The 27,673-nt window shown below is 41.5% G+C and overlaps 1 protein-coding gene across 8 annotated transcripts in view; it reads left to right on the top strand.

Annotated features, from left to right (window-relative positions):
- The window catches only part of SATB2 (SATB homeobox 2), a 219,051-nt gene that overhangs the window by 119,107 nt on the left and 72,271 nt on the right, over positions 1 to 27,673 (top strand). For all 8 annotated transcript variants that reach the window (XM_079781987.1, XM_079781991.1, XM_079781989.1 and 5 more), the window contains one exon: positions 9,758 to 9,860. In XM_079781987.1, the coding sequence (XP_079638113.1) occupies positions 9,758 to 9,860 (103 nt within the window). The remainder of the gene's footprint in view (positions 1 to 9,757; positions 9,861 to 27,673) is intronic.

Here is a 27,673-nt window from a genome sequence, read left to right as displayed (position 1 = left end):
AAGGGAGAGAGGAAGGTAGAGGGATAGACAGATAGAAACATCGTTTGGTTGCCTCCTGCATGCCCCCTACTGGAGATCAAGCCCACAGCCCTGGCATGTGCCCTGACCTCTTGGTTCATGGGTCGACGCTAATCGCTTAGATCAGGGGTCCTCAAACTACGGCCCGCGGGCCACATGCGGCCCGCCGAGGACATTTATCTGGCCCGCTGTGTGTTTTTGCCGCCGCTGCCTGTCCTGCTTAGCAGCCGACTTAGCAGTGTGCATAGGAATTTGTTCATAGTTTTTTTTTTTAAACTATAGTCTGGCCCTCCAACGGTCTGAGGGACAGTGAACTGGCCCCCTGTTTAAAAAGTTTGAGGACCCCTGGCTTAGATACACCGGCTGGGCTTCTTGTGTATTTTTAAAAATGTTATTATTGATTTTAGAGAGAGGAAGGGAGATGGAGAGAGAGAAAGAGAAACATTGATGTGAGAGAGAAACATCGATGGGCTGCCTCCTGCATACCCCTTATTGGGGATCGAGCCCACAACCCGGCACACACCCCAGCAGGGAATCGAACCCGTGACCTTTTGGTACATGAGACAACACTCAACCAACTGAGCCACACCGCCCAGGGCAGCTTCTTCTGTTATTTTAAAAATACATACCACGTTTATATTCTGCTCAATATACCGGTGCTTTTGATATTTAAGAAAATGCCTTGAAAATCACCACCTGTTAAATGGTTAGCCGTCTCCCAAGCCCGTGGACCAGGCCCTTTAGGGAGACGCCCCGTGTTGCCCTCTGACTCTGGCAGCCCTTGCACACATGCCGATGGCCCGGAGTCACCCGCTTGCTCTCGCACGTGCTTTCTCCAGCATGCACTGCTCTCTCCTAATTGATGAGATCTTTCTAATCCCAGCGGAAAGTCAGCGCTGGGGAAGGTCTGACCTCCACCTGAAGTATGGCTTCTGCTCTCGGTAGCCTCCGCACACCCCCCTGCCCCAGCGCTTACCCCAGCCCGCTGTCCCGGGATCTGCCTGTCCCATCATGGGTGAATTGCCCACAGCCACAGAGGCCAGCTCTTGTTTATCTTCATGTTCCCCATTCAGCACAGTGTGTCACTCCCCGTAGCTGTGGCCGTAAGGCTGGAGTTCTCAATCTCGGCCCTATTGACCTTCTGGGCTGGACCCGTCTTTGTGGTGGGGCTGTTCGCGTGTTGTAGGATGTCCAGAGCATCCCTGGCCTCCACCCACTAGATGCTAGTAGCATCCCCCCGTCCCTCCCACCCCCCCCCTTTTATGACAACCAGAATGCCTCCAGACATTGCCAGGTGTCCTAGGAGGGAGCACTGTCACTCTCTCTTGAGAACCACTGCTCTGACGGGTTTAAAGAGTTGAGGATAGCCTGGCCGGCATGGCTCAGTGGTTGAGTGTTGACCTATGAACCAGGAAGTCATGGTTCAATTCCCAGTCAGGGCACATGCCCAGGTTGTGGGCTTGATCCCCAGTGTGGGCCATGTTGGAGGCAGCAGACTAATGATTCTCTCTCATCATTGATGTTTCTATCTCTCTTTCCCACTCCCTTCCTCTCTAAAACAAACAAACAAACAAACAAACAAACAAACAAACGAAGAGTTGAGTATAGAGTGTTGTAGAAAGTGCTGTGAGATGTAAAATTTTAGTAATGTGACAGTGTCCTTGGCAGCCCTACAATGTCTTGAACTAGCGACAGTGACTGCAGTCAGCTGATCAGCGATGCCCAGCACAGTTTTAGTCAAGCGGGCTGGGACTGTTGTTTAGATTTGGGGGAGGTTTGATTTGGGCTTCTGGTGTGCTCTGTGATTTTGGAGCGTCTGTCTCAATGGGGGAGTCCTCGGCCAGCACGGGCACGGAAGGTGGACCCATCCCTAGTCCTGCAGGTGTTCCCCTCAAACGTTCCAGATGGTTCACCTGCATTGCGTGGCTGGACTGCGTTTAGACAGCCTCACTGACTCTGCTGGAGGTTGCAGTACAAGAGGTGCATTCATTTCTTGAGGTTCAACCTATGGAACGTAAACAACACACAAACGCATTTCTCTTCTAAGAAGGTGAGAGGGTAACTGCGCAGTGCAATCCGCCAGCGTTAGGGAGCCCCGGGTGAGCGCCTGGCACTTTGCAGTGGGCTGGGGCTCTGGTGGGGACGATGGGGGAACAGCCTTCTATCTGGGAAGAGGAGAGCGAAGCACGCAGCACTACCTGCTTCCGAGGAGAAAGGTTGGCTATCAGGCTATTTAAAATAGACTCCACGCATGAGTAAAAGATGTCTGGTTTTATTTTCTTAAAAATATGTTTTTATTGATTTCAGAGAGGAAGGGAGAAGGAGAGAGAGAGAGATAGAAACATCAATGATGGAAGAGAATTATTGATTGTCTGCCTCCTGCACACCCCACACTGGGATGGAGCCAGCAACCCGGGCATGTGCCCTGACCGGGAATCGAACCGTGACCTCCTGATTTTAAATAATTCTTCCTTATTACCCCCAAACCAAACCATTTTAGATCTTTTCTCACTCAGATTTGGCAGTTGCACGAAGGAATGACTCAGTGGCTAACATATCCTTTCCTGGACTTCCCGGTGGGCTGCATTTCAGAAGAGCACCCCGGACAGTGAAGAGTGGGAAGTCCATGCAAGGGCAGATGAACATGTCTTCCTGTGGCTTATTTATAATTAATTGAGGAAGAGTTAAACGATAAAACTCTAGTCCTCAGGGTTTTGATCCATTGAAATAAGGAGAGCTCACAGTCCCTGCCTTGTCAACCTCATGGGTTAGGATGACCAAAGGGAATGGCTAAAAAGACCATCTTGTTGACTGAAAATTGCATTGAAAGAACAGTCTGTGAATGAATGCACCTTCCAATGTCCCTCTGCCCCTCCCCCAACCATGCTCTCTGACTCTAGATATGCTTTAAATTATATATATTTTTGGTGGTAAAATACATATAACATGAGGTTTATCTTTTAAACCATTTTTAAGTTTACAACTCAGTGTCATTAATTACATTCACAGTGTTGTGCCACCATCACGCCCATCTATTGCCACACTTTTCGTCATCCCAAAGAGGAAGTCTGTGTCCATGAAGTTATAATTCCCCCCCTCCCCCCCCCCCCCCCCCCCCCCGCTCCCCAGCCCCTTGTGCCCCTCTTCTGGTTCCTGTCTCTGCGAATGTTCTTGTTTTGGCACCTCATAAAAGTAAGATCATAGACTAATTGTCCTTTTGTGTTGGCTTATTTCAAGCATGTAGCTATGTGTTCAAAGCTCTGTCCCATGTCCCTAGTTGAGGTTTTACTGTCAAGTATTTATGGAACAAAATGACTGCCTGAAGTCACTGAGCTGCGGACACGTGACTAGATTTCCAGTATGATGGTGGGATAGCATTGCTGGCCTTCTTTAGAAATAGGCTGTCAGATCATTAGTTCTGTCACCCCTAGCAAGCGTGGTCCGTTTGGGGACCCTGAAAGGACTAACTTAAATGTACCATGTGCCAACAGAAGCGGGCGGTGAGATCAGGCAGCCAGTTGGGTCAGGAGAAGAAAACCCGTCGATCGTGTCTCATCTACAGGCAAGCAGATGATAGCTGCTGGGCCAGTCTTGTGCTAACCAGTTGCCAATTGTCTGTTTCATTGAATCTTAAATTCGTGTACGAAGCGAGGATGCACCCTGTCTTGTAGTAACCAGCTTTCAGTTGTTACTTTCACGCAAAGCTGTTTTAGTTCGAGGCCCAACCTCATGAACTCATGTTGACGGAGGCTCTGACAGCTTGAAAGAACGCCTGAGTGGGTGATTGAGGCGACCATGTGAAGTGATTGCATGGAGGGGAGAGAGCCGACATCCGTTGACCCCGCATCTTGTGTTAGCACTTTTCCACGCATCATCTCCCCGAATCCTTACACCCTCCCGAGGCAGGTGTCCACACCCCAGGTCCCCAGAGGAGGGGCCGCCATTCGATAAGCAAGCCTCTCCACGGTTATTTTGGAGGGAAGCTCTCACATGGAGGCTTCTTACACCCCAAAGCCCGGAGGAAGTGGTTCTTTCAGCGCGGATGGTAACAGTTTTCCACTCGGATCGCATAGCTCAGAAAGGGCTGGGAAGTGATGGTGGGAGGCTGCCGAGTGACATCAAATGAATTTTTCATGACCAAGTAATTCCTCCATATCAGGTTTTTTTTCTTTACCGTACTTAATTGAAGTATCCTTATAATCTCACTAGAGGCCCGGTGCACAAAATTCGTGCATGGGGGGAGGGGGGGGTCCCTCAGCCTGGCCTGCACCCTCTTGCAATCTGGGCCCCCTCGGACATCCCTCTTGTAATCTGGGACCACTGGTTCCTAACCGCTCACCTGCCTGCCCGCCTGCCTAATTGCCCCAACCATTCGCCTGCCTGCCTGATCACCCCTAACCACTCTGCCTGCCTGTCTGATCACCCCTAACCACTCTGCTTGCCTGTCTGATTGCCCCAACCATTCGCCTGCTTGCCTGATCGCCCTTAACCGCTCACCTGCCTGCCTGATGCCCCTAACTGCTCGCCTGCCTGCCTGATCACCCCTAACTGCCTCTGCCTTTGCCCCCGCCGCTGTGGCTTCTTCCGGAATGACGTCCGGAAGGTCGTTCGGCTGTCCAGTCTAATTAGCATATTACACTTTTATTATTATAGATGTTCAGTATGTTATTTAGCATATCACAGAGCAGCATGAAGAAGCCGAAAATGAGCAACGAATGCACGTATTACTTATTGCCTGCATCATGTTTTGTCCTGCAGGTTAGCGTGGGCAAAGAGGCCGGAGATATGGGCTTCTCTCTTATTCTGACACTCTTCTTGCTAAACAGGACATTTGCACTGGCAGAATGTCTAACCATCCACTTTGCTTTTAAAATGTTCTTTTTTAGAGCAACTGTATTATGTGTCTGCAGGTTGGATACTCTTATTATAATGTTCCTGTTCAAACAAATCTCATCGAGCCACAGGGAAGGCAGTGAAGAATAGATGATCCTTGTATCTTCCTCTTTTGGGGGAGGGAGAGGAGATACTCAGATCTTTCTAAGTGTCTTGTACAGATCATCTTAATTCATGGTTATTGTTTTGCTTCTCCTTTTAAATTTGATTCCCTAGTTTTCTCTTACTCTAAACTGAATCCGCTCATAGAAGGGGCCTGAGTCACACCATTGTTTTACTTTCCATCACCCTGTTTCTTGCTTTGTCTAAAGAATTGATTGCAGTGTCCAGTGTTGAGTGTGTGCTGGCAGGTGGAGGTGATGGGGAATACGTCCTTCCTTTCATTGATTAGCATCCCTTCTTAAGAGACCCATGACGCAGTGGGGCCTGGTAGTGGTGTCTCTTTGTAGGGCTCCCCATTGCTTTTTGACTTTGGACAAGATGCTACATTCTGAGCTTCGCGTCCTCAATTTGAAAATTAGAACCTTAGTTCTAAGCACAGGTGACGTCTGTTCTCCGGCTGGTGAAAAAACGCACGGACGTGGTTAACGTTTGTCTGAGAAACCCAAACCAAAACTTCTTTTTAGATGAGGCCATCTACTTAGCTCTCATAAGTACTATTAGCAGTATTATTATATGCTTTTGCAATTTGGCATAGAGCAAATTCAAATGAGCTAGTATACTTTGGAGTAGCTAATTCTGGTATATTTCGAATTCTCAAATACCTCCTTTTATAAAAAACAAAACAAAAAAACCTCAAAACTTGCAAATACTAGTGGCAAATGATGTGTCAGAGTGACTGCAAATGAGGACACTTTGATTATACGCCCCATACACAGTCTTCATATTTATAATCTCACGATGAATTACAAAAAGGTCTGGAACTTCCAGAACATTTCTGTAGTTGGCAGGACATGTTAAGCCTTCCTACTTATTTGAACACATAATATTTTCCCATAAAATAGCTGTGGTGGATCACTGTCCGTGTGATGTTTATGGCTGTGACTAAGCGTCTGAAGGGGCTGCCTTGACTTCCCATTGTATGTGTGTCCTCCCCATTCTTTCTCATAGCCTGCACCATGCAACATGAAATGAGCTCAGCCCTAGCCAGTTTGGCTCAGTGGGAAGAGCGTTGGCTTGTGGACTGAAGGGTCCCAGGTTTGATTCCGGTCAAGGGTGCATGCTTGGGTTGTGGGCTCAGTCCCCCGTGTGGGGCGTGCAGGAGGCAGCCAATCAATGATTCTCTCTCATCATTGATGTTTCTATCTCTGTCTCCATCTTCCTTCCTCTCTGAAATATATAAAAATATTTTTTTTAAAAAAAGAAGACATGAGCTCAGTATATGCCAAGTCACTTTAATATAACCCTCCATAAAGCACAGCCCTTCTTTTAGCCAACACATAACAGCACACTTAACTTTTTGACTTGTATCAGCATTGCATTATATTGACATGGACACTCAGGGTTTGGTTGCATTCTGGATTAGAAAAGATCCTGTTCGTTTGTCGGGAAGGAGTGGGGATCCTAAAAGTTCTGTGGTTGCTCAAGAACGACTGGGAAACATAAAAGAGCAATGCAAACTGCAGAATTATATACGTCTTTGAAAAAGCAGTAAATGGAAATTAGATCTTTTTGGCAGGGTAGTAGGTGGGAGAGATTTTAATCATTACTCATTCCATTCTGCAGCAACTGCATCTCATCAGGTCTAACATGCTACTGATGGTAAGATGCGTCCCAGTTTCAGGGACATTAAGTGTTTAAAACACGTGGCTGGAGAATGGTGAGATGTGGCAAATCCAGGTTCCGGTGCTGGGCCCTCTGGAGAGCGTGCTTCTTGTAAAGGCCGCATGTGCTGCGTCTGCCTTACCCCCCTGCAGTGTTGTTTATAATGAGTTAAGTTTTGATTTTTTTTTTAAAGTTGACATTAACATTACGTTGACCTTGTAGTATGTGTCCAGAATATTCTAGTGAGACCTAGTAATTCAGACTCGGGCTATGAGAATGTAACAGTCTAATGTAGGGTTAGGGCATGTTCATGTTTGAAACTGAAATAATAAGGCATAGCATGACCCTGCATCTAAAACATCCCCAGGATGTACCTCTTCTGTCTTTAAAGCTCTCCGGGGAATTAAACAAACTTCTATCAGTAAAACTTCTCCGAGTGTCAACTATCTGTAAAGACCTGTAGAGAATTAGTAGGAATAAAATTTGCCACAAATTGGAAGAGATCTTTCCAGTGACTAACTATTCCCATTAGCTAGGAAGCTCTCTTTATTTACTACCCATAGTTCCTTGGCTCAGTTCATAGCTTCACCCTGTTTATTTTTTGTTCTGTGATGAGTAAAGCTGAAAACCAATGTATCGTGCTCTGGGGAAGAGAACAGATCTGGTTGAGTCTCGGTGGCCACCTCCTTTTTAATTGAGTGTGAATGTGCCTCCAGCATAGGACCTGGTGACAGAGCCGTAGAAACCCAGGTGTTCATCTCCTCGCCATCAGGGTCGACACTGGCGTTGGGCTGTGTCAGGGAACGTGCCTATGGAACAAATACAGCATGAAGGCAGGGACATGTGGACATGTGGACGGTGTGGGGCCGGATGATCAGGGTTGCGGCCCGTCTTAGGGCGGAGGAGTTGAGCTCCGGGCAGGGCCTGAGTCCCTCTCCACCTTAGTCTTTCTGTTGCAGCTGGAAAGGGAACAGCCATCCGAAAGGCATTTTCTGGGAGACGGGCGCTGGCGCTCTGAGCTCACCATTGCTCTGGATGTTAAATCACTTTGCAGCGGGAGGCTTAGCGCCGACTCCTGTGTGGCTGTGTAGCCGGAGCCTTCCGGGGGGGGGGGGGTAGGGGGGATAGCATCCCTAACAGACAGCCTCCAGAGAGGACCGTCCACAGCCAACAGGGTGGCGGGTGCCTCGACTACCAGGCGGCTTTCACGTTAAATCTTTCGTTCTTATGACATTTCACTTTGGCATTTTAAAATTTCATCGCTGTCCCCTTTCATCTGTGATATTCCAGTGACTCAGCTATCCCACATCAGCACTGTGGTAGACGTGAGGGAGGAAGAAAAAATTGAAACAGATACAGTCACTTCATCCCAGGTCTGGGTATCTCCGACCAGGACAGAGAGAACAGCTCAGCCAGAGGGCACCGGCCCAGCTAGGGCTAGACTCCTTCCCCCTTTGCTAATAGTACACACAGCAGACCCCCCTCCGGAAGATTCGGGTCCCAGGGATCCTCCAGGGCAGTGGGCGAGGCCTGGAAGTCCCGCAGCACACTCAGGCGCTGCTGGCCCTCTGCGCTCCGAGGGCCGTGCTCAGACCCTGAGGTCGAGAGTCCTCCGTGTTACTTCCCCTTGGAGAGCAGAGCTGTCCCTTAGAGATCAGCAAGCGGGGGAGGGTGGCCATCTGCTCTGCAGGAAGGGCCAACGGGGTTTCTGGGAATTGAATTAAGGCCCCTCCCCCACCAGGGCTGCACACCCAGTGGAGAGAGGGAGCGCGTGGGCTCGCAGAGGGCGTTGTTTCCATTGGGCGGCTGGGCAGGACCGCGGCTGGCATGGGATCCTCCTGGTGAATAACATGCCATCACCTTGACGTATCGCCCTCCTTTTAAGCGCAGCTACTCTGTAGAAATGCCATGAGACGTCCTAAGCTTTCGCTCAGCTGCTTTGTATCTGGGGGACCTGTTTTAGAGAAACATGAGCCCAAGGCAGGATATAAGACCTTCGGATCTCCTGAATTGTTTATGTCCATTTGTTTTCAGACAGAATTTGCAGCAGTAAAATCTATTTATAAGGCATACGCATGTCCTATATCACACTCATTGAGATGTAAGTTAACCTTTGCCACCAACGCTGGCCCAGACATGGTATATTGCCGGAAAACACAGCTGTAGAAAATTCAGGGTGTGTGGTCATCATTTTAATTGTTCAGCGGCAGATAGGTTATGTTCCCCTTCTCTTTCTACCACAGTTACAGAGGAGGAAGGGGAGGCACTCAGGAAGGCTTAGCTTGGAGTCATTTCTGGTTGAAACATAGCACACGTGTTAGGCTTAGCTTCCCTGGCTCCAAAATAGCGCTGCTAATTTTTTCATTGGGTGAATTTTCACACCAGTGCTAATCACACGTTTCTATAAATTATATTAATTTAACTTATTTCCCTAAACGTTGTTCTGCAGCGTGCAGCACGGATGTTCCCTGGCTCTTGGCTCTGTGTGATCGCTGCCTTTGGAGAGGGAACAGACGCATCTGAAAGGCATTCTTGGGTGACGGAGGCTGCGGCTTCGGGTCTCACCTTGTGCTCTGGTTTCTAAATCACAACTGTTCTCTCCCTGGGCACCCGCCGTGCGTGGCCTGCCCTCCATCTTTGACGCTGTCCCTTATACTTTGACAAGTATTAGTTGAAGGGATAGTAAATTTAGGTAATCATACCTTTTCTTTGGTTAATATATTTTTATTAATTTTGGAGAGGAAGGGAGAGGGGGAGACAGAAACATTAATGATGAGAGAGAATCATTGATCGTCTGCCTCCTGCATACCCCCTATTGGGGATCGAGTCTACAACCCTGGCATGTGCCCTTGATGGAATCGAACCTGGGACCCTTCAGTCTGCAGGCCAACACTCTATCCACTGAGCCAAACCAACTAGGGCTAGGTAATCATATTTAGTGTTTAATAGTTTAGTTTGCAGGAGGGTGAGTTCTTCCAATTTAAAAGACAAAGGAGATTGGTGTGTGGGATAGTGTGCCCTGTCTTGTCCCTAAAAAGGAGTACTCATGTTTATGAAAAATAACTTTTTTTTTTCTTTACAGAGTATGATTTCATCCATTGTAAATAGCACATATTATGCCAACGTGTCAGCAACCAAGTGCCAGGAGTTTGGGCGATGGTATAAGAAGTACAAGAAGATTAAAGGTAAACTTTTTATTTTTGAAGACTATTTTCAGTTTCTTAGGCTAATGAGTTGTTGAGTCTTTGGAATTTATGCTAATTTTAGGTATAATTTAAAAATAACATTTTATGTAATTTTTAATAAAGACAATATTTTTAATATTTCCATCAAGAGATCCAAATTGACTTCCTTAAAACTAAGATGGTATTAGAACTAAAAGTAAAATTCTTTTGTTGTTGTTGTCCTATTTTGTTAATTCTCGCCAAGGATATCTTCTTTTCATTGGTTTTTGTGGAAGGGAGAGGGAGAGACAGAGAGAGAAACATTGTTGTGAGAGAGACACATCGATTGGTTTTCTCCCGTATGCGCCCCCATCGGGGCCTGCAACTGAGGAGGTATATGCCCTTGACCAGAATCAAACTCAGGACCCTTCAGTTCACAGGCCAGTGGTCTATCCACTGAGCCAAACCCACTAGGGCTACAAGTAAAATTCTTGGCATAATATATGAAGTTTATAGTTTTCACAAGAGATGCTTGTGAAGGTTGAGATCTTTCAAAATATTTTGAAATGGTTTGTTTCACATAGGCATGCTTATTTAAAAGCTAATCAATGAATCATTTCCACTTCTATCGTACTGGAAGTTTAAAGGCAGTCATTCTAGGAATCAGCACTTGTAGTTTAAGTAGCAATTACATATTAGAAGGATTGTTGTAGTCCCAGGAATCTTGGCGTCAGAAATGGAGTTTTGCTGTTGTGTGTATTCGGAGACAATTCCAGAGCCGTGGTTAAAGCAAAGGGACTTGTGTTCAAATCATTATCTTCCATGTGCCAGCTGTGTGAGGTCGAACAAATTTTTTTAACTTCACCAAGACTCAGTTTCCTTATCTGAACGTTGCAATGATAAAAGTATCTAAGTTGCTGGCTAGTTATCCAGTCCTTTAAATATATTTGTGATATTTGGCCTTTGCACATATGTCAGTGTTGGAAAAATTACGTTGTTCTCACCCCAGTTCAAATGCTGTTCAATTCAAAGGCTGCTGGCTCCTGAGGGCTCTTGGGGAATTTTTGGTCACATGATAGGTTGATGTTCGCAGCTATTTCAGTCCATATTTTGCATAATTATGATATCATCCGTCACGTTTCATTGTGGGTTCTCATAGCCTCGTTGTCAATTCACTGCCCCACTGAGGGCCAGTGGCATGGCTGGTGGGGAGCGGGTAACGGTGAAGGATGGATTTACTTGTTTTACTACAGCAGGCTCCTCTCGGGGTTCAGAGTGTGGAAGGGGCGCTTGCTGGTTGCTGACTATTTGGGAGTTAGTTTACAAGGTTGCCTTCGGAGGACATGAACTTCATGTGTCTTGGTGGCACATTTCTGATTACAAAGGAATGAGAGCATTTTATGCTAAATACACAACTTAATGAAAATGTCAAAATGTTGAACTCCCGAAAGAAATTAAATCCACTGACGATTGAGTTCAGATCTCTTTCTTTTCAACATATTCTCAAATTCTTAGGGCCCTCTAGATTCTGGCTCGGGCACTTGCTTTAGAATATTATTAGTATTAACTCTTGTACAGGATACGATGAACAACTCCTCGTCACAAGACATGATTGTGTGGTTCAGAAGGGTTTCTTTTCTGTAAGTGCTGTCTCCAAGTTTTTCTTTTGACATAAGATGGTTCAAGTGCTTGAACATACCCTCTTGGGTTAAAAATCAAAAGAATCACGCAGCTCCAAGGTCACTTGTGAAATCCCATTTGCTCGCTGTTACGAGAGAAAGGAAGAGCGAGCGTGTCCTCCTTTAGTCGTCTGGAGTGTAATCCCAGACTCAGAAAGACTGGAAACCCTTCAGTCTAGTGTTTCAGAATGGCCACTGCAGAGTGCGTGTGTCAGTGTGAATCTGTGCACACACACCTTAACACTTACGGCTTCTACTTTTCTCTTTTCTTTCCTTAGAAATCCAGGTTTTGGGTTTTGTTTTGTTTTTCGTTTCAAGATAGTAAATGCACAGTTAAATTTTTAAGTGCCGTAAAAGCAGACTAAGACCTTGATTTCAATCAGGTCAAGGATCCACATACCTGAAGAGGCTGCCAGACGCTGTGTACACATGCTGTTCAGAGAGACAGAGCTAGTCATTCCTGCGGAGTGTGTGTGTGTGCGAGTGTGTGTGTGTCAGTGGGAGGAGAACAGGGAAGGTTAAGGTATGTGTGAAGTAAACACAAGCTGCCGTAAAACAGTTCAAGTGGTGTTGATGCATCAGCCCAGGGGGTGGGAGGGAAAACAAAGCATTCACGGCAGGTAGGAGGGTGCGCAGAAAATCAACACCCCGAGAAGAGTGTTTTATTAACTCTAGACCCCCAGAGAAAAGCACGTGTTGGACCTAAACGGACACGGTTCCTTGGCTAGAAGCTTTGTGCTCCGAATAGATGTTGCTGTGGGGGATCCTCTCTCATAGAATCCAGTTCTCACGAGGAAGTAATGATGTTGTTTGTAAGATTTCTGTTTGTGTCCATCCATTTTCAAAATGGAAAAAAAAGTATATATATGTGTGTATATATATATATATACACACACACACACATATATATGCATATATATATACATATATGTGTATATATATGCATATATATGTGTGTATGTGTGTGTATATGTATATGTATATGTATATGTATATGTATATGTATATATAAATAAATTTAAAAAAAAGAAGGAAATGAGTAGTAGCAAACCCAGAATTCTACCTCAGGGCTCTTCCTGCGAGCTGAGAAGTCAGTTCTCCCTCCTCCTGGGCTTCCTCCCCGCAACCCCTCCCTCCTCGCTGTCAGCCCACAGTTACCTAGTTACGTGTCCCGTGGCTGATCGTCAGCGTGGAAGGAAATCTCACGCTAACTCACTGATGTCCCAGACTGAAGGCCTGCTGCATTGTCAAATATGTTTCCTATTATCTGCTAATGTCTGTTTTAATAAAACAGTGGGAACTAAATGGTTGCTTCTTAATCAAAACCATGATTTCCTAAACATAAGCTATGTGATTCTGTTACAAATTGCCACATATAGATCTCCTAGGTCAGAATTTTTTTTCTCATCTCATAGAAATAAATAAACAGTAAAATAATTATATACTCGGAAAGATCAAAGTAAATATGACTAAAACCTGGCAAAAATAAAAGTCTAATGGAAGGATTAAAAAAAAAAAAAGATCAGATTGCAAATTCTATAGTTAATGCTTAAATAAATATGAGAAAAATGAACAATCAATAACTTGATATCATTAAAAACAGATGTAAAAACTATATACAAATGGAATTGTCTAAATTTTGAAATAAACATTTTAATGTGCATTTTTTGAATTTGTTGTTCTTAAAGCTAAACTATTTACACTTATTTTTTAAAAAAGGCCTAAGTTGGTTTGGTTTAGCCTGTTAACTTTATTTTCCCCAGAGATCATAGCAGAGCACATTCTGTTTACCTTTTTCCTTTAATTTCAAAGACAATCATGGTTGACACAGACATATTTGAGTTAACATTAGTGTTAATTCATGGTGGATGGGGAGACAGTGTGTATGCTCTGGTTTTAATGTCCAGAACCATGAGCCTACATCCCACGAGGAGATGAAGTGGGTGAATGGGGCAGGAGGTTGGTTTAGAGAGCTTTTTTTTAAATTGCTGTTCATCGCATACTATGATTGCTTCTGGCCTACATTTTTACAATGTAGAGCAGTAAGCTCCAAAGTATAAGAAAAGAAGTGTGCATGTTGTGTAAAAGAACAAAAAGGGGCAATATTAACAGTTGTTTAATGTGGAGGAGCTTTAGTGTTGGATACAAGGATAGTCCACAGGGACCTAAAGATGCTCATGCTATCACATTATTTTCAAGAATTCTTGGGATTATGCAGGATTTACTCTGTCAATTTTTCTTTCGTATGTTCTGTACATTTTATTTTATTTTTTCATTAATCCTCACCTGAGGATATGTTTCCATTGATTTTTACAGAGAGTGAAAGGGAGGGGGAGAGACAGAGAAACATCTAAAGAGACACATCGATTGGTTGCCTCCCACATCGGCCCTGACAAGGGCCAGGGATCGAGCCTACAACTGATCCCTTGACCAGAATTGAACCCAGGACCGTTCAGTCCTCAGGCCAATGCTCTATCCACTGAGTCAAACCAGCTAGGGCTGTTCTGTACATTTTAATACAAAACTTATATTTAACCTAATTCTTCTTTTGTGTTACTTACTTTTAGGCAAAAACTTTCCCCACCATTTTTATGAAACCAAGTGGAATTTGAGGGCCATACCATTAGCAATGATACTCTGATGGCAGTCTACTTGTGCAGGGGATTTTATAAGAATAAGATAGTGACAACAAAGAAGGGCTCTTGTATTTTAAATATTTCCTAATTAAAAATTAACAAGTTAAAAAATAATTTTATATCTAAAGTGTTTTGCGCCTGGCACCAAACGCCAAGTGAACTGTTGTCTTTGGTGAGGTCGAGCTCAAGTATTTAATATGTCACAGAATTAAGGGGTCGTCGCAAGTTCACATGGATACTGGTGCATATCATGAAATTATTTGTGTCATAAAATAATACCACTAGAATGCATGGACCTAACCAAACCCCATAGTTTGTTCAAAAAGCAAAATTACCCCATAACTTTCTTCTTCTCAGTCATTGCTCAAGAACCCCCTGATTGCTAGTTGTCTTAATTTTATTTGTTTATTTGAGTTTATTTTGCAAAATATTAAAAAGCTGGGAGAAACGAGGATGTTAAAAATCAGTGTTCCTTCCCCAAGCCTGGTTTATTCTAGTAATCAGTATTTTATCTGACCCTGTCTGATCTAGTCTTGCAAGATCAAACGTCCAGGCCAGCGCGCAGACAGTAAACAAAGCCCGGGAAGGGTTTCAGTAAACACAAAGATTAGATGTTGAATGGAAATTAAACTCCTTGAACTAGTCCTCTGTACTAAAGTGGTTAAGTGGGTTGTGATTAAAAGAAATAAGTAATTATGATCATTATAGCTGAAATGATATAATGTTACCACATTTAAAGCACCTCTTGTACCCCAAAATGATTGTGTCATTTACAAAGTGGTGCCTTGGAGTTGCATAGAGAAATCAGTGTCCTCTGACCTGGCTCCGTGAGGCGGCCCTCGCTTAGCCATGGTGGTGTCGGTGGTCAGGACAATGCCTTTAATCAGCGGCCGGGACTTCTGCCCCTGCTGGTGCTGGGCTCTCAGGAGGTACAAGTCACTTACTGTTGTCTACCTAGTTCTTCCTCCGAGTTAGGAAAGAAACTTGCTTTCGGCTTTGGATCTAAATCAAGGTGTTTGGCAAGGAAGTTTGTCTGTCCTCTGCTTATACTGTACCTTGCTTAAAATAATGCCAACATTAGGTCCTTAAGTATTATATCAACACTAGAGGCCCCGTTGCCCGAAGATTCGTGCAAGAATGAGCCTTTCTTCCCCTGACTGCTGGCACTGCCTTTGCTCCGGCCGGAGCCGCCTTTCCGCCTTCCCACACTGCCCAGAGGCCTGGAGCTGCTGGGGCGGTGCAGAACGCCTGCATTGTCACCATGGCAATGCAAACATCCAGCCCCGCCCTGGCCGCCTGGCGCCTGCATATGCAAATTAACCCGCCAGCTTTGTTGGGTTAATTTGCATACTCACTCCTGATTGGCTGGTGGGTGTTGGGAAGGTACGGTCAATTTGCATCTTTCTCTTTTATTAGTGTAGATTGGATTCCTGGAAATAGAAGCATCACTTTCACAATCAACCACTTTTTATCTTACTGGTTTTCCAACACTTGGAAGAGCTTGCACATTTTCATTGTGACAGTCCCCGATGAGCACGGGCGACTGCTCACCAGTCCCCTTGCCCTCCCTGGCCTCCCTACTAGAAGCTTCTTGGTAGCATCGGCACATGGAAGGATGGCGCACGGAGAATGCCTTGGACCCTAAGCTTAGATGTGGGCTCATTCTTTACTCATTCCAGCTGCACAGGTAGCTGCTTCTTTGGCCTGCATATGTTTATTCAAAAATGTTTAAGAAGTAAAACAGTTGTTTGTCAACAAGTAGTTTGTAGATTAAAAGAAACAAACTTGCTATCTGCTTATATTTATACTATTTATAAGCCATTTAAAATACATGCTTAAAAAGGATAGAAAATCTGCTTTCCTAGCTTCCTCCTTTCATCCTTCCATCCATCCATCCATCCATCCATCCATCCATCCATCATGTATACTTACTATTTGAAAGGAGTATAAGACACAAGGCCTGGTTTCAAAAACTCAATGTTCTGTATGAAATAATTACTCTAGAATGTAGACTTTTTGTTGCATATTTTGTCATTTAAAAATAAATTTGAGCCAAAACCGGTTTGGCTCAGTGGGTAGAGCGTCGGCCTGCGGACTGAAAGGTCCCAGGTTCGATTCCGGTCAAGGGCATGTATCTTGGTTGTGGGCACATCCCCAGTAGGGGGTGTGCAAGAGGCAGCTGATCGATGATTCTCTCTCATCGATGTTTCTAACTCTCTATCCCTCTCTCTTCCTCTCTGTAAAAAATCAATAAAATATATTTTAAAAAAAACACAAACTAGACTCTCTTTAAAAAAAAAATAAAATAAAATAAATTTGAGCATCTGCTTTATATACCTTGCAGGATCCATCGTGGAAGAGGTCTCTTTAATTCTTAGCATTTATTAGTACTTCCAGCATGCTTTTGATTTCCCATAATTTCAGATTTTCATTTGTCCTGCCCAGAACCAAAATTAAAAACTCAGAAACAAAGATATATCTGGTGGTGACTGATGAAGAATCTACAGAGTTGTGAAAAGAGAATCTTTGTGTATAGACCAGAAAATGTCCAGCTTATTTAAAATCTGGTATGATTATAGTGATGTCCTCTAATTTGGGGGGAACCAGTTGGTTAAAATCAGATAATTTTCTTGGTTTCTTGATCAATTACATAAAAATTATTTGTTTTTCTTCAGACAATCTACCAGGTTGAAAGCTGAAAAACACTTAAGTTTGCAAGGTGCTCAAAGCTCTTAAGTACAAGTGCTGTGCAAGATGCTGGGACTATCATGACAATTGCCTGTAGTAGACAGTTTAACCAGCTGTTTGCCTGACTGATGATGGGCCATCATTTTAACTTTTATAAGACTTGGAGGTTATCTGATCTTGGGGTCCTGAACTCCCAAGAGCATGAGCATTAATCTAGAATCATCTGGAATACCAGGGAGGCTATGAGTGCTAACGCTGGGCCTTTCAGCTATCACCTTTTTACGTTCTATGTTCCCAAGTAGTCTCGATTCTTGAATAACCCCCACTAGACGAGTTCCCTTCAGAAACATCTGGCGACTCATCCATTGTGTGATTTCCTCAGAGCCCTGTGAGTGTAGGACCTTGAACATTGTAGGTACTTAGTAAATAGTAATAGAATTAAATTATGTAGATGAGCATATTTGAACATATATTCACTTAGAACAGTTTTATTTTTGCACGTATTATATCATGACTGATCTTATTTATTATCTGATTTTTCAATTGAGAGAAAATAGAAAATACTTGGTCGTTTAAATCATTTTAAAAATGTCCTTTGCAAATTAGTAATCAGAATCATTCTCTTTTTCTACTAATTACTTATTGAGCTGAAGATTTAGTAATAGTCAATTCCACTGAGAGAGACACCTTTATTGAGTAAAAATTAGGGACCATTTATATAGCCTGAGAAAAACATACCTTTGAGGTTTTTCTAGCTAGTTTATTGAGTATTTTCCTTAAACAATGGCCTAAGATATTTAAGTTCTATAAAATCAGAGTAAAAAAGAATGAATCATGGTTTATTTCCTTGATTGGTTTTTCTTTAATAGGTTTGAACTAAAGAATTAATACACGTAGAAAGCTAACTGGCAAAGGTAGAATGCTCCTGAACAATGATACTAAGTTCCTGAAATGTGTTTTTCTCTCTCTCGTGTGAATTCACCTCTGAAACGATAGCTTCAGGTTAAAAGAAGAAAAATAAAGACATTATTACATATAAGTAGCTTTATCCTATACGTAAAGTTATGCGAATACTTGAAGGGATCAATGATTATACAAACTATGATAAAGCATTGTTTGAAACCAAAGGGACAATAATGTTCAGATGCAGTATGGGTAAAGGTGGATGGATAATGCTCACTTTTTCCATGGAACATAATGGGGTCCTATGAGCTTTTACTGACAAAAACCAGAGGTGTCCAGATTCAAGTTGCTTTATGTTAGACATACATGTTTTTTGTGGATCTTAATATGACGGAAAAAGGAAGTTGATAATAAGGGGAAAATACTCCTAAGACCAGTCATACGGAATTATCAGTGCCGGCTGGTCCACCTCACTTACGGGCTTGGAAGCATTTTCCTTCCAAGCCTTGTTTTATTAGGAGTTAACAAGTTGGCTCTGAATGGCTTGCTCTAGGCAGAGATTTGCAAGCAAGTTCTCAACCCAGAGACAGATTCTCTTTAACAAATGTAGAGAAAAAAATCTTTAGGTGTTGTGCTCCTAAAAGACTTAGCTTTTCTCTTTTTGCCCTCAGCCCTTTCAGATGCCTAATATTTTCTTTAATTATATTTAGTGAATTCTCTGGTAATAGTTTTTTTTTTTACCCACCCAGTGCTGTGGGATTTATATCTGTTATATATGGGATATTAGCTTTAGCTCTTTGAAATCATGTCTGTCTCTGTTTGTGTTAACAGAAATTGGTTTTCATATAACAAATTGCCTTTGTACCTGCAGTCATTGAATAGGAGAGATTAAATTAGAAGTGTTTTCTGTGATTGGACATAATGGGTATTGGCAGATGGGATGCTATTCTGGGTTTTTGGGGAAATCAGTGTTATATTTACACTTTAAAAAGAATTTAACTCAGTGATAGATTTTGGGTGAACACTAAGTAGCGTTGTTTAACATCAATGTGTAGTCCAGTTTAGACAGAGGGTCAACATAAATATCAGGTAGGACCTACGAAATTGTCATTTTTGCAGGTCAGACTGTTGCATATCAGCCATTCCATGCAGTTCAATCATATGTTAGTTTCTTGCGATTGCCCGAGATTCCCAGGTTATTACCATGTTATGTGAATGTGCATATCCATTTTACTTTTTGTTGGCTACGTGGTTCTAATAAGCACTTCATATTTACAGCGTTTATGATGAATACTTGCTAAAGGTCTGCGTTGTGCGAGTCATGTCTTTCATCCGTCAGCTGGAATCCATGTTGATCACACTCATTTTGGGACAAAACTTTTTTGGCCACAAGAAAAATAAAAGAAAGAGGGATTCATGAAAATAAATATAATGAGTGTGAATTTGTTTTAGATGACTGGAATGAATTGATAATAAAAAACAAGATAGGGATCCAAAGGAGTTATGTTTTATTAAATAGAAAAGCATTTTAAATCAGAGGCAGATGTTGCATCTGTGTGTACTAAACAGTTCAATTGTCAGATACAAATCCATAGGTGGCGTTTTTTATAAAGCTGATATTATTCAGTACTGTATCCCCAGGAGCTGACATCATTCCCAGCATATAACAGTTGATTAATAAACATTTATCATATGCATTAAAACAATAAACAAAAGTGAATGACCTTATTTTATGGATTAGCTAAATCAGTGACTTCATCACTTTTTAGAACTGACCAGCTGCTTCAGTCTGTCACCTCAGGAAGGTGACAGGATGTTAGTGGAGGCATGAGGTTGAGCCCTCACCATTCAGTTAACTCATCCATACATGATGTCACCTAGGCATGTCGATGCCACATGCATGCATGCACACACGCATATACAAACAGGAAGCAGGACTTATCCGTAGAAGAGTTGACTAGTCCTGACTCAGACCCTAAAATTAATGATTATCACACGCCCCAAGTTGTCAGTTTAGCATAATCAGTGCCACAAAGGTGCCCCTGTCCTGAAGACACGGGATTGAATTCTGATTCTTCCTTTGATAAGTGTGTGACATGACTTTTTCTGAGCTTCTTCTTCAATAAAGTGGGCATCATCATATCCATCATATCTCTGTTACACAATTGTTGTGAGGATTAATTGACAATAATGTGTAAAGGGGTTGTTAGCTCAGTGCCTGATGTTACCTGCAGTACCACCATGTTTTAAAAGCGGCATATTAGCATGCTATGACAATTTCAGCACTTATAATAAGAACACTTTTTTCTAAAGGAAATCCATTAAAAAGTACTTGTGAACCATTTAGGCTGTAAGAATTTGACTCTGAGTTATTCAGAGAAGGAGAAAAGGAGTAGCTTTCCCTGGCCTTGTGCTTTGTTTATTATGCTTATGAAGCTAGAGCCAGCCCTAATCCTTCGACTATTCCTAAATATTTATCCACATTTGGACAGGTATTTGACCTTGAACAAGTTATCTGACTTCACTGGGGATTAGGTAGGATCACTGTGGACACCCAGGTTTGGGGGCTCATGATGGGGGAGCAAAGATCTTGGGATGGAAGTTTAGAAATCCAGGGCAATGGTGGGTCACGTATCTTTTCTCTTTGCTCAAGGTTTGGATATCCATTTGAAATGATCATTTTCATTTGGCAACTTTTCTACCAAGAGTGCCAAAGGCAAGCCCATATCTTATCTTGCCGAATCACTTCTAGAGAACTTTCTGAGACTAAAAGAGTCTTTCTTTCTTTTTCTTTTTCTTTTTTTTTTTTTACTTGGATTATATTCTTCCATTCAGGATTTTAGGAGATACTGTGTGGGGGATACTCGAGTGTTTTTATAGCACTCATTCATGCTAGTGAATGCCTTTGCATGAGCATCTTAATGGTTTAAGGAAAAATCCATAGATCAGAAATTCTAGAAATTTCTCAGTGCAAAACCTTTTACTCAGTTCATTGCTTTTCACTTACTATAATTATGGACAGACCCCAGGGGTTATTTTCCAAAAGAACTGTATTAAAGTTTACATTGAAATACTAGGTTCATTGTTCTGGAAAAATTATCAGTTTTTTTTACGCAGTGTTGGTAGATAAACTTGCAAGAGCAATACTACAGCTACCACTATTACTACCACATAAGCTACTCATATTCTTGTTGCTGCGTGGAGTTTCACAAAGAGAGATGTCTTAGCAGAGTTCTAACTTCTTGCCAGAATCAAAAAACAGAAGCAAGTATTCTGAGAGAGGGAACTGTTTAAAACCCTGTCAGGACTCTTTAAGATGCTGTTAGGTAAGTAACCTGGAAGCTTGATTCCAACCCAGTTTACAGGCTGTCCTTCCCGTTTTACAGGCAATCCTCCAAACACTCAACAAGTTAGAACTCAGGCCTTAAAAGTCCCTGTTTGCTCTTCTTTCCACCTATCCAATGACATCTTGCTGTGATTGGCTGGCACCTGTGCCTATCAAATGCTGCTCATAAATGCTCAGGAAATACATTTTGGGGCACTTAGTCCCTGGAGTATGTGCTTTTTAAAAATTATATTTTTTAAAAAAGTTAGAACATGTTGATATTGACTCATTCTCTGGAAGATCGAAACAAGCCGCTAAGCATTTGCCTTTTAAAAGTACTGTGGGATACTTTCCTTTCTTCCTTTGGTTGGTCTACGCTAATAAAAGAGTAACATGCTAATTGACCGTACCTTCGCGACACCCACCAGCCAATCAGAAGTGAGTATGCAAATTAACCCAACAAAGATGGCGGGTTAATTTGCATACACAGGCTCCAAGCGGCCGGGGGCATTTCTCACTGCCCCAGCTGCTCCGGGCCTCTAGGCAGCGTGGGAAGACAGAAAGGCGGCTCCGGGCAGGAGCGAAAAGGTGGCTCTGGTTTGAGCGAAGGTGGTGCTGGCAGCCAGGGTAAGGAAGGCCTATTCTTGCATGAATCTTCGTGCATCAGGCCTCTAGTGTAAATATAACATGTACACAGGCACACCTCAGAGATGCTGCAGGTTTGGTTCCAGACACCGCAATAAAGCGAGCATCACGGTCAAGCAAGTAACATGCTTTTTTTTTTTTTCCCCAGTGCATACAAAAGTTATGCTTACAGTCTACTGTAGTTTGCTAAGTGTGCAACAGCATTATGTCTCAAAAAATATACATATCTTTAAAAATACTTTATTGCTAAAAATTGATCACCATCATCTGAGCCTTCAGCAAGATCTTTTGCTGGTGGAGGGTCTTGCCTTGATGCTGGTGGCTACAGATTGATCACAGATCACCACAGCAAATATAGTAATACTGAAAAAGTTTAAAATTTTGTGCAAATGGCAAAAATGTGATGCAAAGTAAGCAAATGCTGGTAGAAACATGATGCTGATAGACTTCCTTGTCACAGGGCGCCGCAAACCTTCAGTTTGTAAAAAAGTGCAATAAAGCCAAGCGCAATAAAGCGAGGTATGCCCATACATTTAAAGCATATTCAGTTTCTTGTGTTTCCCCATTTTTTTATTTATAATATTTTTTGACACTTAAAGCTGCATTTGTATAACGTTCCTGTGACTTTAATGTCAAGAGTTGTGAGATTAAGTAATTTTATTTTCCTTCAATTCTTCTGCCTCCTGATTCATAGGTCAGAGTATGAACTCTGAAGCCTCATTGGCAGAAATGGAATAGCAACATATTCCTGCACATGCCATGAAGCATGCGATTCTTTGTTGATAATGAATTCTTTTAAACTCTAGGGATGTGTCTTTAAGCTTGGTATGATGTAACATGGCATAGTTACTTGAAACCAAAGAGAAGATTGCAATTCTTTAGGTGCCCTTTAGGAAATAGCAGACATTGGCCAGAATGTCCTAATCAGGAAATTTTGCAATGAGAAGCCTTATCTGTTAGTCATACTTATACAGATAGTTTTCTGAAATTTACAATGGCACTTTAACCAATAGCTTTTATATGGATACTGATCATGTAAATTTTACAATTCTGAGATAATAATAAGCATCTGGCATAATCTCTAAAGATAGTAAGTAAAAGCAAAGGCAATGGAGACATCGATCCTCCAACTTCAGTATACATAAAAAATCTGATGTGGAATCTTAGTGCACATAGAACACTGAGAGATTCTGATTCTGGGCCCATGAATTTATTAACAGTCTTTCAGGTGAGATGGATATTAATGGTTGAAGGACCATATTTTGAGTATTTCTGAAACAACAGAGAACTGAAATATACAATGCGCATTCATTCATCTCTGTCTACACACACACACACACACACACATACACACACACACACACACAGGACAAGATGAATGTAATAGTAATGGTAGACATTGCATAGTGCCAGGTATTGTTCTAAGTGTCAACAAATATTAGCTCATTTAATCCACACAATAATCGTTCATCATAGGCACAGTTCTTAGCCCACAATCAATGTATCAGAAACTAAGCGCAGGGAAGTTAAGTAACCTGCCCAAGGTTACACATCTACCAAGTGGTAGAGCTGAGATTTAAATCCCAGTAGTCTGGCTTCGGAGTCTCTGCTTATAATCATCATATCATACATCTTTCCCAACAGATAAAAATATATTTCCCCAAAATTGCAATAAAGAAATTACCAAAAAGTGTCAGATAGGAATATAAGACAAGTTATGTGTGTGTGTGCATATATAGTATTGAAAATGTTCTTGCAACCACCTAATATATATCTATATGTATATATTCTATCTATATCTATATCTATATCTATATCTATATCTATATCTATATCTATATATCAGGGATTTGCAATAATTAAAAGAAATACTTGGCTTCCTGGATGTACTGTAAAATTGCTTGAAGTAACATGATATTTTTGAACCAAATATCTTCTAATTATAATGAGGATAAATCTCTTGGGAGGAGTGAAGCCTTCTGAGGCATGAACATGCTGCCATCGCCCAAAATCATGGGCATTTAATAGCTAATGGTCAGAAGGTGCTCTTGTTTAGAACATCAACCCGTGAACTTGGGAAGACTCTGGGGTCCTGGAGCATTGGATTTTTAGGCACTAGTTGAATTGCGGTGATGATTTCCCCTACTTCATTCTTAGGAGTAAAGAACTTGGCTTTTATTGGTAGAGCTGCCAGGGACTGAAAAACATTGACTAAGATTCTTTGCTTAACCAACCCTTAGACAGGCTCCTGACCTTCTCCTAGGCCCATCTGTGCACTTCCTTGTAAATTCCAATTTTAGCAATAACCCTGCTAAGTCAGTTTAACCAGAATCCCCTCCCCTTGGTATCTGATCACCCTCGATATCTCATCCTCCACGATCCCCCAGGTGATGTCTGATTACCTGGCCTGTCTTCAGCAAAGAATCTTGTTGGTTGGTTGAGCCAGAATCCCCCTTACTTCTGCTAGTTCCTCTTGGTAATTTTCTGTCTACTGACCCTCACCGTCCTCCTTGGCTCTGAAGTCCCACTGGCCCCTGCTGTATTTGGAGTTGGGCAAACTCTCTCTCCTCTGTGCAACCCAGTTGTAGGGTTCCCTCTGTCTGTTGGCAGTGGTCCTGATAAGGTCTGCCTTGCCATCTTGACAAGTGTTGATGGATACTTTTATCTTTAACAACATAGGGGGTGTCTTGAGTCTTATAGGCACAAATTTAAGGCTGGCTGTCCATGGGCAGCATCTGGTTTTCAGAAATGTTTCTTTTTAATATTTTTTTTAAAATTGATTTTTAGAGACCCGAAGGGAGAGGGAGGAGGAAGAGAGAGAAACATCCATGATGAGAGAAACATCACTCCTGCACGCCCCCTACTGGGGATCAAGTCAGCAACCTGGAATCAAAACTGTGACCTCTTGTGCATAGGTTGACACTCAACAACTGAGCCACACTGATTGGGCTCAGAAATATTTTATTTGGCTTTTATTACATTTTGAAAATGGAATTGGTTGCCAACACTTAAAAAATTAGGAGTGACCATGTAAAAATCCAGATTTTTTATTTTCTTGAAAAAAAATCTGAAGAAATGACAATAAGAGGAAGACAGAACTGGCTGATGCAGGAGAGGGGCTGAAACAGCAGAGATCTGAAACATACAATGTGCATTCATTCCAGCTTTCCCTCGCTCCACGCTCCATTTCGTGCCTCTGCAGCTGGCATTGCTGGCTGCTCTCTGCCTGGAAGTGTTTGCAATTCCCTCCGTCTGGTTCACCACTAAATAGTTAGTACTTCATGGTGGTACCACATGTTTCTAAGGATACTTCTACAGTCACTGCTCTTAACTATATGAACTTAGAAGGATCTGCGAACTCATAAGGAAAATGAGAATTATTATGCATCATCTTAAAGGAATATGGGTTGAATTTATTCTGATTCTTTTTACACCAATTCATACAGGTTTCATAGAACTCTGATGTTCATGCTTAATTGTGTGCATGCTCTGACTAGATCTGTGAATGGAGTGTGTGTTTTTTTTAATTGATGATGTCATTTAAATATATCTCAAGAAAGTAACTCACTCAAATGTAATTAAGTCATTGTAAACAAAATGCTGAAATTTTGGAAAATTAGCATTTGGTCAAAGAATGCATGCTGTGAGAGAATGGGTCTGTTTTTTGAAGTAGAAAAAGAAACGGATAAAACTTTTGCTTAAGTACCTGAAAACATAATTTAACATTTGAATTTGTTTTTACTTTGGCTGAATAAAAAGCAAATAAACAAATAAAAGTGAATAAAATGTCTACTGAGGCCAAGTATTTCTGCCTCTAAAGTATGACTTGACTCTGGAAGGGTCTATGGCCTCCACTTCTCTTTTCAGTAAGGAAATCATAATAGAGATTTTAGTTTTACAGACACTGTGTTAGAGTACCTTACTCGAAGACTCTTCACTATTTGCTTGGTTTGATTTTAAGACTGTATGCCTTACAGTTTAATTAATACAGTGATTGAAAAGAGTTTGCCTTTAAGAGGATAAGATTAAAATAATTTGTTCACCTTGAACCTTATGAGGAAAAGGTGAATGCAAACTAAATGAATTACATTGAAAGGATTAAGTTAAAAATTGAACACTTATAGAAGTTTGAGGTGAACTTTTGACTTATTTGGGGTTCATAGGAAAGTTAGGCAATCATTCAGTGTGTGTGTTTTTTTAAAGCAGAAAAAAAATGCTGTATATGTCTGAATATAATGTGAACCCGAGATATGCGTATTTATCTATATTCCCAATGAAAAGTTTTGAATATATAAAACCTCTAGACATGCAGATGAAATGGTCAGATGTCTGCTTATATTTTTTATGTATTAATTTACCTCCTCATGTATTTTAAAATCATATATTATATAAAATATTAATTTAGAAATGTTACTTTTCCTCACCTTTATAGTTCATTAATTAATTATTATAATTTTTCACATGTGATCTGTCACTAGCATCTTCCATCAAAGTAAAGACAAACTCATCACTGTTTTTTGAGTCATCTCACCTGGTTTTGCAGCACAGATCACTTCTGCCTAAACTTTTTTGAGACTCAGTGCTTTTTAAATTTTAAAAAATTTTTTTGTTGATTTCATAGAGGAAGAGAGAGGGAGAGAGATAGAGACATTAATGATGAGAGAGAATCACTGATCAGTTGCCTCTTGCAAGCCTCACACTGGGGATCTAGCATGCAACCCGGGCTTATGCCTTGACTGGGACTTGAACGGTGACCTCTTGGTTCATAGGTCAGTACTCAACTACTGAGCCACACCGGCCGGGCAAGACTTAGTGTTTTTTGTAATTCAAATATGATTCAGTCACTGTAAACTGTATGCCAAATTACAAACATAATAATGGTACAAAATGGGACCTTTAACAATTTTTCTTTAGGTGAGTACTTTTGATCTCCAGCATGGAACACCCACAGTAGTGTTCTTTACAGTTACCTTAATAGGCTTTTGCGAATCATATCCAACATTTGCAATTTTACGAAATAATTATTAAATCTGTTTGGAATTTTTGTTTAAAAAACAAATTTTGTAGATTATATCTACCAACATTTAAAACTAGTAATGATGGAGGGGTTTTTTAGCCTAATTTGTTTTCTCCAAGCAAACCTCTGTTTCACATAATAAAGTAATACAGAGATTTAGGTAAGGATTTGACTATGAGGTGACTCACTCTTTCTTGAGAAATATTCTAGGGGGAAGAAAAAAAATCTGCCTCATGTTTGAGCATATATGATTCTTCTCCCTTTCAAGGTTGGCCCTTAAAGTTTCAGTAAAGTGCAATAGAATGTAAAAAAGTAGATAACCCAGAGAAGGGGGAGAATCTTATTTAAGGGCAAGTCAAGGTGGTATTGTTAATTTTGTGAGGTTTCTTATCCTGTATATTACCATCATTAAAATATCAATTTTTTCAAGAGATATTTCTATAAGAAAGATAGCGAGTGAGTAGATAAAAGGGGAATACTGTGTGTTAGACATTTTCTATGATGGTTTTCATAGTTAGGTAGCTTTTTATTAGGCGGGTGTAGTTAATTTGGCAGAAGATGTTGTCCTCATCATTTCCTGATGATCATGAACTACAGAAGATGAAAACAGCTGGTGTACTAGTATTTGTAACAAAGAGTGAGGAAGGATAATATGATAGAGCTTGGATATAGGAGAGGATTTAGAATGTATAATGGTTAGCGTTTTCTGTCTTAGCTATCCAATAAAATGCCTACTTTTAAGAATTTAAGAAAATTAAAGTGTTGGATATTATCACTTTCTTATCATGTTTGAAAAACCTAACATTTTGCAGGAAAGGGTAACTTACTTTTACTTTAGGGCTTCCAGTTTCATATTAAAAGATGTTTATATCATTAATTTACCAAAAAATGTGATATATTAGCAATAAATCATACCAATGAAAATCATGATCATTATCACT

This window comes from Cnephaeus nilssonii (genome assembly GCF_951640355.1).
Source record: "Cnephaeus nilssonii genome assembly, chromosome: 10".
NCBI classification, from domain to species: domain Eukaryota; kingdom Metazoa; phylum Chordata; class Mammalia; order Chiroptera; family Vespertilionidae; genus Cnephaeus; species Cnephaeus nilssonii.
This window is presented reverse-complemented; position numbering and strand designations above follow the sequence as displayed.